We start from the raw sequence: 14,516 nt of genomic DNA, 5'->3' as shown, positions 1-14,516 counted from the left end.
GCATTCCGTGATGTCAAGCTTACATAACTTCTCTATTTCCTTGCTTAGTTCTTCCCCAATATACAATGGTACCCTCTGTACTTTGAGAAAAACAGTGATAGCCCTTCCTAGTTTACCTGGAGACTCTGAACTCATATATTCCCAGAGACTGCACGGTTTGACATTCACAGACTAGACTATCAGACCCAATTTTGTTTACTTTATTAAAGGGCTGATTTTGAGTTTGGCACTAAGGATACTCCATCACAACAATGATGCAGTACCTTTACTGTCAAACTAAAGGCCTGCAGATGGGCGGACCTTCAGTATGCCCGTGATGGAGATTACTGCCCATTTTAGAGTCAGCAGTTGATGGCTAATTTTTACTAAGGGACAATAAAAACATTTCAATTACCCCCACGTAATGGGAGAAAATTCCAATGGTAGGGGATCATTAGATTTAGTTTTTCCAGTGAAAGTTTGATTGATGGTTCTGTCATGTTTACAGTATGGTCTGTCAAAAGTTAAATACATTGACAGGAACTGCTGTGATGGCAGTTTCTGCCAAAGTTTAGAATTGTCTTCCCAGCAGGTGGTTCAGGTCTAAAGGTGGTGGGTGGAGGGCCCTTGGTCTGGTGAGAGTAAAGTACTCCGCCATACCAACAGACTTACCTCTAGCCACCAACCTCTAAATTAGTCTGTTACTTGGTTATGCAGTAGTGTTGTTTAGTCAGTGAGGTTTAGTGGTGGGAGTCTGAGATTTGCCAACCAACTCAGCAGAAAGATTGTTCTTCAGTCAGAGGTGCCATGATTGGATAGCCTGCATTGTTAGGGTAGACGTTTTTGTTGTTAAAGGAGTCATGGGGAGGAATGGTGATTTTTTTAAAAATCATAATTTTTAAAGCCCTTTAAATCTATCCATTGCATAGGAAGTGTGTGTTGCATAGGCAGAGCTTACTAACAGCCAGTCGAAGAATAATAAGTTGGGAACATGCTATTCAAAGCTATCTGTAGGAAACGATCACCTGTACTTTACAGGTTTCAGTTACCTTACAAATTTGCATGCCTGCAGCAGTGATCTGGTATAAAACCGCTTAAGCAATAGATTACAGTCCCAAACGACAGCGTGGTGAGCAAATGGCCCTGCTGCACAAAACAAATGGGTGTGGTGTGTGGGAGCGTGTGTGTCTGTGCACACATGCATGCATATCTAGTCTCAAGGCAGTTTTTTAAATATTTCTTTAATGTATTTGATATGTAGCATAAAATTAACTCCAAGGGGAAATAGACTGCTTTTCAGAAAACATTGTGTTCCAGCCAGAGCATCTTAAGCTTGATGTGCCTTCCATAAAACAGTATATTCTGCAAAAAACAAAATGTGATGAGGAGGTAGAGGATAGCAACATCACTGAAACCAGTGGGTAATTTGAGTTATACATCTTTCATCACTCAGCTCTGCAACAATAGAAAAAGGTGTCTTCTAATATTGGACGAATGGATTTTTATGAAAAAAGGTGACTACAGATATGCACCCTTGCAGCTAGAGTCCTGGAAATTTAAGTTGCTATACTAGAAAATGACCTGGGAAATATGATATATGCGAGGGATCTTAGCCTTTGTCCATTTACCATTTACCACTATAAAACATAAAAGTACAAGGGGAAGTTTGTGTACTTTTGTCCTACTCATTCACATTACATTCCTCTCCGCACCAAAACACAGAAGAGGGCCATTGGTATCTACCCTGCTCTCCCTCCTTTTACTCATGCCAAAGATGTTTTGACATTGTCTATGAGCCCTAAGTACCCAGTACCCAGTTAGAAATTAATGAAAAGTTATTTTCTTAGGGTACAAACACAGTTTTAAACTTTAAAAGGAAGCCCTTGATCAGACTGTGAGCGACCTGTCAGTTCTCAGCACAGCCAAATAATTGCCTTTGTCATATTGTGCGTGAGATAGAGAGAGGTTAGAGAATGAGGCTGCTCTAAATGTGTTTTCTAGGTTCAAAGGGACTTGAGCCTATCTTGTGAGAGCTCAACACCGATACTGCAAAACTTACGTGAGTCCCTAGACCCAACTTTCAACTAAACAGTGCACTTACTGAGGGCGGGGGGGGGGGGGGACTTCAAACAGCAACCTGAAGCTACGCCTGTAGGTTACGCATTACCTTGGTATGGATGGCAGATTACTGCTGTTCATGTCGAAAGTAAATTGATGAGCAGTAGAGAAGAGACAGGAAATATGACCCATGTATTTGGTGGTGCTCTAGCTCAGCATGTGTATTAACAGAATAATTCAGTGAATGGCATTTATCAGTGATCTTTTATTTTTGTTTCATCTCATCCGCCCATCTGACTGAATATGCCCCTTTTGTAATGGAAGCAATTTATTGTTAGTATCCGAAAAATGCATTGTAACTATTCCAAATGAAATGCAAAAATCAGTATGCGGTTCCCGGCGTTAACCAGCACCCATGCTGCCTACTCATGCGTAGCCGCATCTTTTGTATTTCCTTTTTGTCTGTTATTGTTAAGTAGAAAAAATGTATTTTGTGTTTAACCGTTTTGTCTTTAACCAACTCTGCTTGCAAACAGCATACAAAGTGGAGCAAATGGAATGTTGCATGCATGTTTTATACCCTCCAAATGACCTTTCAGACACCAGAATCATGCACCCATGACAGCAACACGCAAGCAGAGACTGAGCAGAAAACACCGACCTTTCACTTATGATAACCTTATGACCCTGACTCCGGGTCTGTGATGGAACCCAGTGTTGCTTGCTGTGGCAGCCCGGACAGCCATCAGTGGCTGACCGTCTTGGGCACTTTGTGGGGTGTCACACCGCGCATGAACAGATGCATTATTGAGTTGGCAATCAAGCTTGCGACCTCCTTATCGGCAGAGTCATTGTCGATGTCGGGTATCCACGAAATCTGGGAAGCAGCAGATAGGATATCCCAGCTGCCCGACAACCTCAATCAATGCAACAGTAGACATTCTTGCTTACCTCCCATGTGCTGCATTCCATGATCTCTGTATCATTGGTTACTCAGTCACATCCCTGACATCACCCGTGCCCCAAGTTCCAGCACAGGAATTCCTATGAACGGTGCATGTACTGCTCCCAGCAATGCAAAGTGTTGGGCTGTGCTGGAGCCATAAATCGTTTCCAAGAGTGGTGGGACAAACCTATTGCTGATCGCCCTGTTCTGTTTTTCCCTTCATACAGAACAAACGCCCCGAAGCTCGAACTGGGGGTTGGTTCATCAAAATGGTAAAAAAAAAAAAAAAAAAAACTACACAAACGTTAAAAAAAACCTCACTTTGTATTTAACATACTTTTACAAATTTGAATGAAAAGGCCCATTCGTTGCACGCGCTGAGCTGGTTGCTTACAGCACTGTATCAAAGTGCTGTCAGTCTCAAGTTATCAACAAAGGCAGATGAGACTAGTAATCATTGGGAGAGAAAGTAGTTTGCCAAAGAGCACTCCATTTGGTCAAGTTCTGTTTTCTGCTGATTTACATGAGTTGATATGGCAGCAATATGAATAGAGCCCTGTCTGTGGTAGTTTATTTAGATGTGCTGTATATTAAGCACCATATTCAGAGCACAAGCCACATTATCCTAGAACGTAATGTACCATTTCAGTGGGGATTACTGGCGTGGCTCTGGTGCGTTACGTATTGCTGCATTGCAGAAACTCGCTACATCTGAATAAAATAAGGTCAAAATTATAAAGATTCAATAGGCACAAGTTGAAATATCACTTTTGCAGGTTTAAAAAGAGTCTTAAATCTTAGAAATCAACAGTTGTCTCTTGATTACACAAAGTACCTGGTTTGTATTAAACATAACATGCACGGAGACCGCAAAGGATGAGATGCATGTAAAAATATGGTGTACATCTGATTTTCTGGCACGGACGATGCATCTTTTCTTTCCACGCTGCAAGGGGCTTGTGTCATTTTTCAGCGTACAGTCTTGGTTCCTCACTGCGATGTGTGGATCTTTTTGACGCCCAGGGATGATACGGGGAGATCCTGGACGCGCTGGAAGAAGTCACAGGCGTTGTTGATCCAGTATGGCAATGCCTTAAATTTTCTGTCACACTGCAGGCACTGCGTCGATTTTCCACTCGGGAATCGGCTGGGTCGATCCAGTTCAACTGTACGTCGATTTCTCGTCACAAGGCAGGCTGTGCGTTGTTTCCGGCAGGCTCTGCATCGATTTTTGGCGCACAGGGAGTTTCCTGAAGAGGTGAGGTCTTTTTGGCCCTGAGGCTTCAGAAAACAGGAGGCAAGCTCAATCGAAGGCCTTGTAGATCACTTCTTAGCAAAGTCAGAGGTCAGCAGGGCAGCATTCCTTCTCAGGAAAGCAGTCAAGATGAGTCCTTTGAGCAGCCAGGCAGTTCCTCTTGACAGGTTGGAGGTTCAGGTCCAGAAGTGTCTGAGTTGGTGGGGTCAGAGACCCAGTTTATACACCCAAAAATTACTTTGAAGTGGGGGAGACTTCAAAGAGTGGTTTTTGAAGTGCACAAACTCCCCTTTCGGTACAGGTCCCATTAGGGGGTTTGTCAGTCCATTGTGTGAAGGCAGACCACTAGCCTTTGAAATGTAAGTTTCAGGCCTTCCAGCCCAGGAAGACCCATTCAGTATGCAGATGAGTGGAGGTGTGACTGAGTGTCCTGTGTTTGTGATTGTGTGGGTGAAAATGTACGAGAAAGCTGTCAACCAGCCCAGCCTAGACATTGATTGGAGACAGGCTGTAAGGCACAGATGGATTTTAAGTGCAGAGAAAGGCTCACTTTCAAAAAGTGGCATTTCTAAAACAATAATATAATTTCCAAGCTCACCAATAAGCAGCATTTTCTGTTACCATTCTGGCCATACTAAATATGACCAGGTTACCCCTTTCTCATTAGAATCTACAACTCAAACAGCATATGCAAGAGGTTCTTATGCTATCCTATGAAGGGAGCAGGCCTCACAGTTGTGGAAAACGAATTTAGGAGTTTTCCAATATCAGGACACATAAAACACAGATGTAAATGTTCTGTCTTTTACCTACATAGCACCCTGCCCTGTGGGTTATCTAGGCCCTACCTTAGGGGTGATTTATATGTTAAGGGGAGTTTAAGGCTTGGCAAGTACCTTTAAATACCAAGTCGAAGTGGCAGTGAAACTGCACACACAGGCCTTGCAATGGCAGGTCTGAGACATGGTTAAGGGGGCTACTTATGTGGGTGGCACAACCAGTGCTGCAGGCCCACTAGTAGCATTCAATTTACGGGCCCTGGGCACCTCTAGTGCACTTTACTGACTTATAAGTAAATCAAATAGTCCAATTGGGAATGAACCAATGTTACCATGTTTAAGGGAGAGAGCATATGCACTTTAGCTCTGGTTAGCAGTGGTAAAGTGTGCAGAGCCCTAAACCCAGCAAAAACAGCATCAGAAAAATGGAAGAAGGCAGGCAAAAAGTGGGGGGATGACCACCCTGAGAATACCAGGTCTAAAATGGCCTAATTGGGGCATTGCTTTATGTGCTTGGCCAATATGGATACTGGTCTGGCTGGTGTGTTTCTTTTTGGGGTATTTTGGAAACTGTTAACTTAACATGACACCTAAGGGAACATTCTTCATGGGCCTGAATCTGCACGACCAGTAATCTGAAGGTAATAGGTGACCAGCATCTCTTAAACAACTACTCTTGCACACTGAACAGTAATGACTCCCTAACCGAATTAGAAGTACTGTCCTGTTCCTGCATTAATGATCCCACTGACTTACTTACATATTGAGTAGAAAGCTAGAATATCTAATAGCAATTCCATATCCTTGAAGACATTAAATTTCCCCTGACATGTGCAGGGCACAGACCTCCAATTTTATCAGTTGTGATGGCCAGGGCCAGGACCAGGAGCACATAACAAGACCCTGGAGAATTATAGAAAGATCTGGGCCAAGGGGACAAGTACCAAGAGGAGGAATCTTTTTTTTTTAATTGCTTCTAAAGCCACAACCCAGTTCGTCCCTGCTCGTTTCCTGCCCATTGAAAGCCATCGTTTAAGTTTGCCTCAGACAACGTTCTCTCTTTTTTTTGTGGCATGCAAAGTTTCTTAACTTCACCTCAGTAGTGTCACTTCGTCCACTCTGTCTTTTATTACCTCATTCAGATTAACCCAATTTGTTCTTAGAAACTGCAGACCTGGGTTCTAAAGCCGGTTTCACCACGTTGCATGATTGTAGGGAAATTGTAGTAAGTCCCCATACTTGAAACTATAAATAAGGATAATTTTATAAATAACTGTACGGTGTGGTGTCCAGTGACCCCCCACTAACATTTTGCTGTCCCCCAACTCATTATCGTATTCAACTTTTAGTAATAAGTTTTAAAACTACCCCCATGCACATAATACGGTTCTTTGTGCAGCACCGTACGTTTGAGGGCAATCTGCCGACATAAAAACTGTTCACTGTAAAACCATCAACTGCTTTTTGAAACTGTTAACAATATATGAAATATCTGTCATAAAATTAAAATAACCCTGAGTTGTCTGAAACGCACCCCAAAAGACATCCATGACTTCCCCTTTCCTGTCTCTCTAGGCAGCAGGCGCATTAATCCAATAGGCTGTTGTACTGGCAGTGCAAGCTGCGGCCTGCGGTTTCTACACAAATTGCTGAAGCATGTACTGCACCCTCCGGGCAGCATTATGGTTGGTTGTAGTTTGTATATGGTGTGCTAGTTTAATCAGTCTTTCTATTTTCCACTTTTGTCAGTTTTTTTCTTTTTTTTAATATACAACAGAGAGCTCAGGCTAGACAGAATTTCAGTGACTTTAGGAATGTTCTGGTCAACCTCCCACTATCACCATTCCCGCCTCTCCCATATGAGTCTGAAACCTTCCCCCATTCATACCCACCCGACTCACTTCGCACACTCGTTTTTATTTTTATTTGGGAGCAGCACGGTGATTGTTGGGGCAGCTCAGATTAACATCCTCCGGAAATTCTGTGCTAAACCACGCTGCTGCAATCAGCGCCCTAAACAGATTCCGACGGTTTGTTGTATTTTAGCAAAGCATGTGAGTAGCGTGTATTAGTTTAAGGCGACGTACTATACTGCAGCGACTAGATAAATGCGCATTACCAGTGATTTTATTATTTTCATGCTGTATTTGTGCTTTTCAGGTCTGCCAGCAGCCAATTCTGCAGGAAGGTGATGGGAGGCATGGTATGGAACCCGACTTTAAGGAGATCCTTGTCTGTCGAGCACCTGGAAACGAAAAGCCTCCCTTCACGATCCCCTCCCATTACACCAAATTGGTAAACACATTTCTGCTATATATCGTTTCGAAAATACCCTTGGGATCAGCTCACAACTTCTCCCCTATGACAGGTGGTGCTGACATTCAGAGGAGCAGAGCTTGTAACCTGCAGCTTTCCAGTCAGAAGCAGCGCGCTCGCGCTCAGCGTGTTCGTTCCTAAATCCGCGAATCTATCTGCATTAGGTGTATTGCTGAATCATATAATCAAAAATAGAAATGAAAAAACATGCACATGTATACATAAATAGAGGAGTTTTAGGTCAGCCCCTCGTCATTATTTGGCCTGTTCAATTGTCTTCAACATTTTTCTTGATCTTACATGTACACCTGAAATGAAGTGCACGTCAGTGCCAGGGCTGGTGGGCCTAGACTTTCCTTCGACTATGCTTTTTACTTCACTTTCTTTTTTCTCTTTACATTCTTTCTCTTTTTAATTTTTCTTTAGTACTGATGTGTTCAGCCTACAATAATTAGAATCCAGGAGTACGTTTTGTTTGCGTAGTTAAGCAGGTCATGCATTAAAACTAAAGGGTTTTATGCCTTTTCTATATACACCTTTCAGCTAGAACGCCCAAGTACTGTTCTATCGGTTATTATTTTTTTTTTAATGAGAGTTTATTGTTATAACGATATGGTTGCAATGTTTAGGTTATGGCACATTTAATTTTTTCTCTTTTTATTTTTGTTTTACATGCTTGCAGTTAAAAAAATCAAAATTAACCATCACACCAGCTTTTCAAGGCCATACCTATTGCTTTTGTCAGTGCTTCTTTTGCTCATGATGCCTGCATGCACCATGTAACGAAGCCAGTGTGGTGACTGTCATTCTGAACTATCCATATATTGCATTGATGATGAGCTGTGAATCAGGACAGTGGTGGTGCCTGTTGTGTTAGTGTGCGTAATCTCCTCTCACTCCCTACTGTGCTGGAGAGTAAAATTCCAGAGTATGTCCTGGCACACTGGAGGGTACTCAGACTACCCCTGCCTGGTATAAGGAAGGGTATACAAGTTGTTCCCTGTGGTTCCTGGTTTGTTGTATGCAGGTGGGTGCACAATGCCTGACACACTTGGGGGGGATGCAAGTTTCTTCTGTAGGTACCAGTGCTGATATGCCTGACAGTGTACTGCGCCTGTCATGTTTGAGGGTGTATTGATCCATGGCATGCTGCAAAGTGTGCTGTGCCAGGCATGCTGTTAAGTTTGCTGGCTGTACCCATCAGCGACAGCACCCGGTGTGAAGGATGGTGTTAAAACAGTTACAGCTTAAATCACTGCACACAGGCTACGGCCCACTCAGCACGGCAGTCTCTTAGTAGCAGCCCCATACTGGGTCGCCAGCTTATCACTGCACACGATCAATGACCCCCCAATAGGTGCACAGAAATCACAGCTTACTTCATGGTGGCCCTCCTCTGGCATACAAGGGTAGCCGACTTCCCCTACACACGAGCAGCAACCTGATCAGTACAGCAGCCATTTCCTCACACTTTGCTAAGGTGATCCACTTGCTAGGGTTCCCCACTGGACCTCCCTCCCTCCAACTCTCTCCTCTTCCTCACTATGCACACTGGTCTTGGGAAGCAGGCAGGTGTTGGTGCTCCTGCTCCAGGGTACGTGGTCTTGGATTTTTTGGATGATGTCCCCTCACCCAGCTGGTAGACTAGCAGGCCTTGGAACCCAGTCTTAGTCACAGGCAGAAGTCTTGTAAAGCTTCTCCTTCCTGCACAGCCCACAGGCTGCTTGACTGTTGACATTTTTTGGGGATTAAAGTTCCCCTCTTTTAATCAATTTTCCAACACCAGATTTGATTTGGAGTCCTAGTATTTCAAGTTTATGTTGGGGGTTTGCTTCCTTTTCAAATGCCCACTCCTCTGCCCTCTCTTTCTCCAGAAAGCAGTCTGTCACAGCAGGATCGACTCCAAATCTGATAACCCCAAAGCACAGAGTTCATACCTGGATGTCCACAACAGTGATTTCAGTATCAAAAGTTTAGCTCAGAGCCTAAACACTACTCTTTATGATTCTCTTATCAACCCCATCTCCTTCCTGATATTTCCCCAAGCCCCTTCCTTGTGACTGCTTTCTGAATCAAGAGCACCCTTTGAAGTGTACTTGGGAGCCTGGCTCTCCTTCTGTCCAGTGTGTCCTACCTATTTTACAGAGATGCAGCAATACACAAATCTGTCTGTGGGCATTCTTCTACCCATCTCATCATGTTTCCCCATGCAGCCCTGGGTCTCCTAAAATAGAACCCAGAGTCTGTTATGCATTGTACCATTCATGAGCACACATACACCCAGCACAATCTGATAACATGCGTACGCTGCACAGCACTTCACCCTTCATGTATTGTAACATTCACATGCACAAATACACCCATAGCATGCACTTACTGCATTATTCCTGTGTTGTTGCACTACTCATAGCCACACATACACTCAGTACATGCACTGCACAGAACTGCATTATCCCTGTATTGTAGCACTGACAGGCACACATACACGCAAAACACATACACCACACATGCACTGCACAATCACTGCACACCAAACTGAGGTAGGCCATGAGTGAGCTACGCACACAGCAACATAAATTTAAATGAGTGAGCCTGTAGACCTTGCTCCAATGACAGAGGTGAAAAGGAACTGTTTACTCTTACTGGTCAACTGCTTAACTCCTGGTAAAGGCAGTAGCCTTCACCACTTTGAAGGTAGCGCTTTCAGCACCTTTCCCGGTCCACCAAGACCACAATGTGTGAGACTGGCCTATGCAATGGCACACATGTATGATCTGTGTTTGCCTATGACAAAATAAAATAGCATTAGGGATCCAGACATCAGAACAATTGTGGCAATCTGGGCAGGGGTGCATGTCCATTACCATGCGGATCACTTTTCTGTCCCAACTTTACACAACGCCCTACGCCCGAGAGCCTGTAGATCCTAGCATCCACCAGCAAAGTTAATCCTTACACCTTTCTAACGACTGCTTCTGATCGTGATTATAAGAATATGGAAACTTTTGGACATAGATTGTTTTTCTCGGCTAGTCCTGCTTTGCGCTCAGTTAATGTCAGCTGCCTTCTGGGCCACTTCCTTCATGCTTTATGGGATGCAGTTGGTCAAATCCTGCTGGCAATTGCAGAGGACCTACGGGCATCTTTAGTCCAAACCATACTGAACAGCCAGTACACTGCAACATTTATAATATTGTGTGGCATTGACACAACTGACTGCCAGAGTCGAACAATGGGTATAAATGTGGTGCTTTAGCATCATACCTTGATGATGTGTACAGGCTTCTCTGGGAATGTCCAGGAATTTTTGATGGATATGCCATTTGATGGCTCAGCAGAACCGGAATGCTTTAAGGTGAGTAATGCCACAACACGATCCCTAGGTCTGTCTGACTCTAACAGACAATTTTCTCAGCTGTTTCACCTATTTTGTGGCTATCCTATAGCTTTTCAATAACACCTACCCATGACTCTGATGCTGGCACAACATCCTGCCCAGCCATTTTGTAGCTGAGGCCATAGCATCTAGACAATGTTCTTGGCATCAGTGAAAACCTGCAGCTCCAATGCTTACCCCTCCAGCAACGTCAGTTGCTCATCTGCTTTAATGTGTCCTTTTCAATACACATCTACCCTGTAGGAGGCAAGATCAGACACTTCCTCCAAGGGTGACAAGAACTTGGACACATGAGTCCTCCAGTGTGCCAAGCTGGTCTTCGCCCTCCTATTCCTTTCCACTCTGCCCCATTAGTCACCCCTATTAACACTGCTGCCTGATTTGCAGCAGGTAATGTAGAGGGCTCTTGCCTCTGGTGGGAATCTACCTCCTCTTCAGTCTGCTGGAGCAAAAGTTAAAATGCTTGAGGTTGAAGTCCTTCTGACCGCCCATTAAGGGGAGGCTAATACTGGTTCTCAGGAATAACACTACTGCCCTGTGGTACTGCAACAAGCACTTTGAGTGGGAGCTTGGGTCATTTGCCAGGAGGCATAGAACCTCTGGAAATGTCTTACTCTCCAGGACATGTCTCCGGTTGGCATCCCTGGTAAAATCTTTAAATGCCAGGGCAGATGAACCAAATCAGCAGCTCCTAGCAGATCACATATAGAAGTTGCACCCGGAGATAACGCAGGGCATGTTCCAGCAGTGTGGATAATCCTGACTTGATCATTTTTCCACAAAGCCAGCATTTTTGCACACTAGAGTTCCAAAGAAATGTATTGAGAGATGCATTCTGCTTCCAGGCTCCTGTAAGCATTTTAGCGTCTACCCCTCTTGCCTTGAGTTCTGAGGACATCAAGATTGGCCTGGCTCAAGTCATCCTGGTGGTTCTATATTGGGCCAGGAAGGTGTGGTATCTAGACTCCTGGGTATGTGCATCTATCCTCCGATCAAGATGCTGCTTTTGGAGGATATACTGTAGCAGCATCAGGGCAGAATCCTACATTCTGACCTTTTGTTGCTCAGTCTCCTCCATATGTGGAGATTGAGCAACAACAGCCTTACTCCTGAAGTTGTGATTGTAGCAGCCGGGCATTCATCTGCAAAATCAATGTGCGCCAGGTGTTGGGACAAGCGTCTGGTTTGGTGCAGCACTTGTTACAAGCTAGGTTGTCTGAAGTGTTGTTTGTTTGTCGGTGGCTTACAAAGTACTGGTGTGGGGCACCGTTGATAGCTATTTGTTGCCTCTTTTGGCTCTTGTAGGGTTGCTGGGTCAGGCTTCTTTGTTACGTCAACTGTTTAGGGGTAGATTTAAAAAAAAGTTTACAGCACATTTCCACTCAGGCCATTTGTGGTGCCATAGTGGGACTTGAATTTAGTTCTCACTTTTTTAATGTGTACCCAACTTGACCTAATGAAAAACTATCCACTGTGTCTCTTGAGCCTGAAAATTATTTTTCCGGTCTCAATCACTTTAGCACTTCGCATGAGTAAGCTACCCTCCCTCTGGGTTCAGCTTCTTTAGGCAGCATTCTTCCAAGACCATCTGGTGTTGAGATCTGCATTTCTAACTAAGGTGATAACACCTTCCTTTTTCAGGCAGCCTATCGCTCTTTACTTTCTTTGCACTGCTTCACCCCTTGAAAGAGGAAGATAGACTGTTTCATTTGGACACCAAAATCTCCCCCAGTTTAAACATTGATTGTACCAAAGACCATCTGGTGAATGATAAACTCTTTGTGAGTTTCTTAGGAGCAAAGAAAGGCCATGCAGCGCAAAAAACATCTTTAGGTGGATTGTACTCTGCATAAAACCTGCTACATGCTACCTAGGAACAACACACCTTGGTAAATATACAGAGGTGATAAATATGTATATAGAAATATATCCCACATGAAAACATTAATTAATCATTGAGAACAATTATTGTCTTACACATTACTAATATTTATTTAGTGTGTTGTGTCTCCTTGTTTGACTCTAATCAAAAGGTGGATTACCACATAAACATCACTCAATACATACCTACATCACTACATTTCTGACATTATACAAACAAACAAATAACCAATTATCAACATCATAAAATCATACAATAAAAGTAGAAAAACTGAATGATTATTATACTTTTTATGGCTATTAGCACTGGAATCTTTTTCTTTTTTGTTAAGCTGCTAAACCTTCTTCAGGCAAACAGTGCATGAGGTAATGGTATTTGGTATCATTTCCTTTAGGGGTGTTTCCTCCCAATGCTTATACATGATGCCATCTCATTTCAATTGTTCCATTGTTCGATAATTTCAAAAACATTCCTCCAGAAAATGGTCGACACGTTTCGGCCCTTCTACTTCTGGCCTCCTCAGGACATCAAACACAGTGCCTGTATACAAATTTACACAGAATTGCTCTCAATTAACATCTTGTAAACACCACCACCAGTGCTACAGAAAGCACTGTTCACCCTTTTCAACACCACATATGTGACCTCAAAGGCAAGCAATATCAATGTGTATTCTATTTCTACCTTACTAACCAACACACACAAGCTATATTTTCCCATCTGGTGTGGCATGCCCACGAGTCGCAATTGTTATATATGGTGCTCTTAAAAGAAGATGAAGTCTCTTTTTAAAAAACAGAAAGCCAAAGGAACCATGCATATAAAGGCGAAAGAATCCTTTTCTATTATTTATATCCACTCCTTTCAAGTGGTGTTATTATTATAATCATTGAAGATAAAGTGGACATTGGCTGACCTTATTTTTCTATACGAAACTGCCATTCATGAAACCGTTTTCAAAGGAAGAGTTGCCGTTGATTTCATACCATCCTTTCGTAATACTGAAAACCATTGTTGCGATATTCTTAGTTGTCATCCAATAACCAATACATTTCCTGCAGACATTTTCAGCTCGTTAATTTACTTACAATTAGTCTTTGAAATTTCTTTCCCGAAACAACTTCAAACGCGCAAGAAGCATTGCCCGTGTGCCGGTGCTCCAATCTTTTGCAAACGTGCGTGTGTGTAAACGCGACATATTTGAAACTGGTTTTGTCGCTGCTGTGAGCAATTAAGTCAAAAGCAGAAACGGACCAGACTTTCAGCGAACTACCCAACTGGGTATTGTTGGCAGCTATCTTAGAGCTGTCAAATCCTGTATCTTTTAAAGGACACTCCATCGTTATTAGTTATATGAGAGCTACACATCCCATATGTAACTGCCTCTGTGAATACGGTAGCCAAGCAACTTAAACTGAAAAAGGGTTACAAATAAATGCCCAACACATGAGTTTAAATTAATTGTCATTGTATAGCATATAAAAGGGTTTAAAACGATTTGAGATCGAATTAAAATCAATACACTGCCTATATTCAATTGGGTCACATGTAAATCAAAATGTAAAGGCCAAATGTTAGTATTAAATTGCCACAGAACTGAACATGGGGAACTTAAAAACCCACATGCTCAGAAAGGGGAAAAAAACAGGATACAAGCCCAAAGGATTCAAAACAGGCATCCCCTAATTTTTCTGCCCACATCTCGTCAAGATCTGTTGGAAAATGGGTTATTGGTAGGGCAGGTAGGTACCTACACCTAGCAACAAGCCACTAACCTCCACATAGGTACAGTTAGGTCTCAGTAAATTAATCCCAGCTCTACCCTTGGTAGCTTGGCATCGAGCGTCAAGGCTTAACTTAGGAGACAAAGTGTAAAGCATTCAAATATCACAAAACAGTAATTA

General features: G+C 43.0%; 1 protein-coding gene across 5 annotated transcripts in view; it reads left to right on the top strand.

The window, feature by feature from the left end:
* Window positions 1-14,516, top strand: part of PTPN3 (protein tyrosine phosphatase non-receptor type 3) — a 1,694,656-nt gene that overhangs the window by 925,764 nt on the left and 754,376 nt on the right. For all 5 annotated transcript variants that reach the window (XM_069219598.1, XM_069219596.1, XM_069219595.1 and 2 more), the window contains one exon: window positions 7,178-7,312. In XM_069219598.1, the coding sequence (XP_069075699.1) occupies window positions 7,178-7,312 (135 nt within the window). The remainder of the gene's footprint in view (window positions 1-7,177; window positions 7,313-14,516) is intronic.

The sequence above is a fragment of the Pleurodeles waltl genome, chromosome 2_2 (assembly GCF_031143425.1).
Source record: "Pleurodeles waltl isolate 20211129_DDA chromosome 2_2, aPleWal1.hap1.20221129, whole genome shotgun sequence".
Taxonomy (NCBI): domain Eukaryota; kingdom Metazoa; phylum Chordata; class Amphibia; order Caudata; family Salamandridae; genus Pleurodeles; species Pleurodeles waltl.
This window is presented reverse-complemented; position numbering and strand designations above follow the sequence as displayed.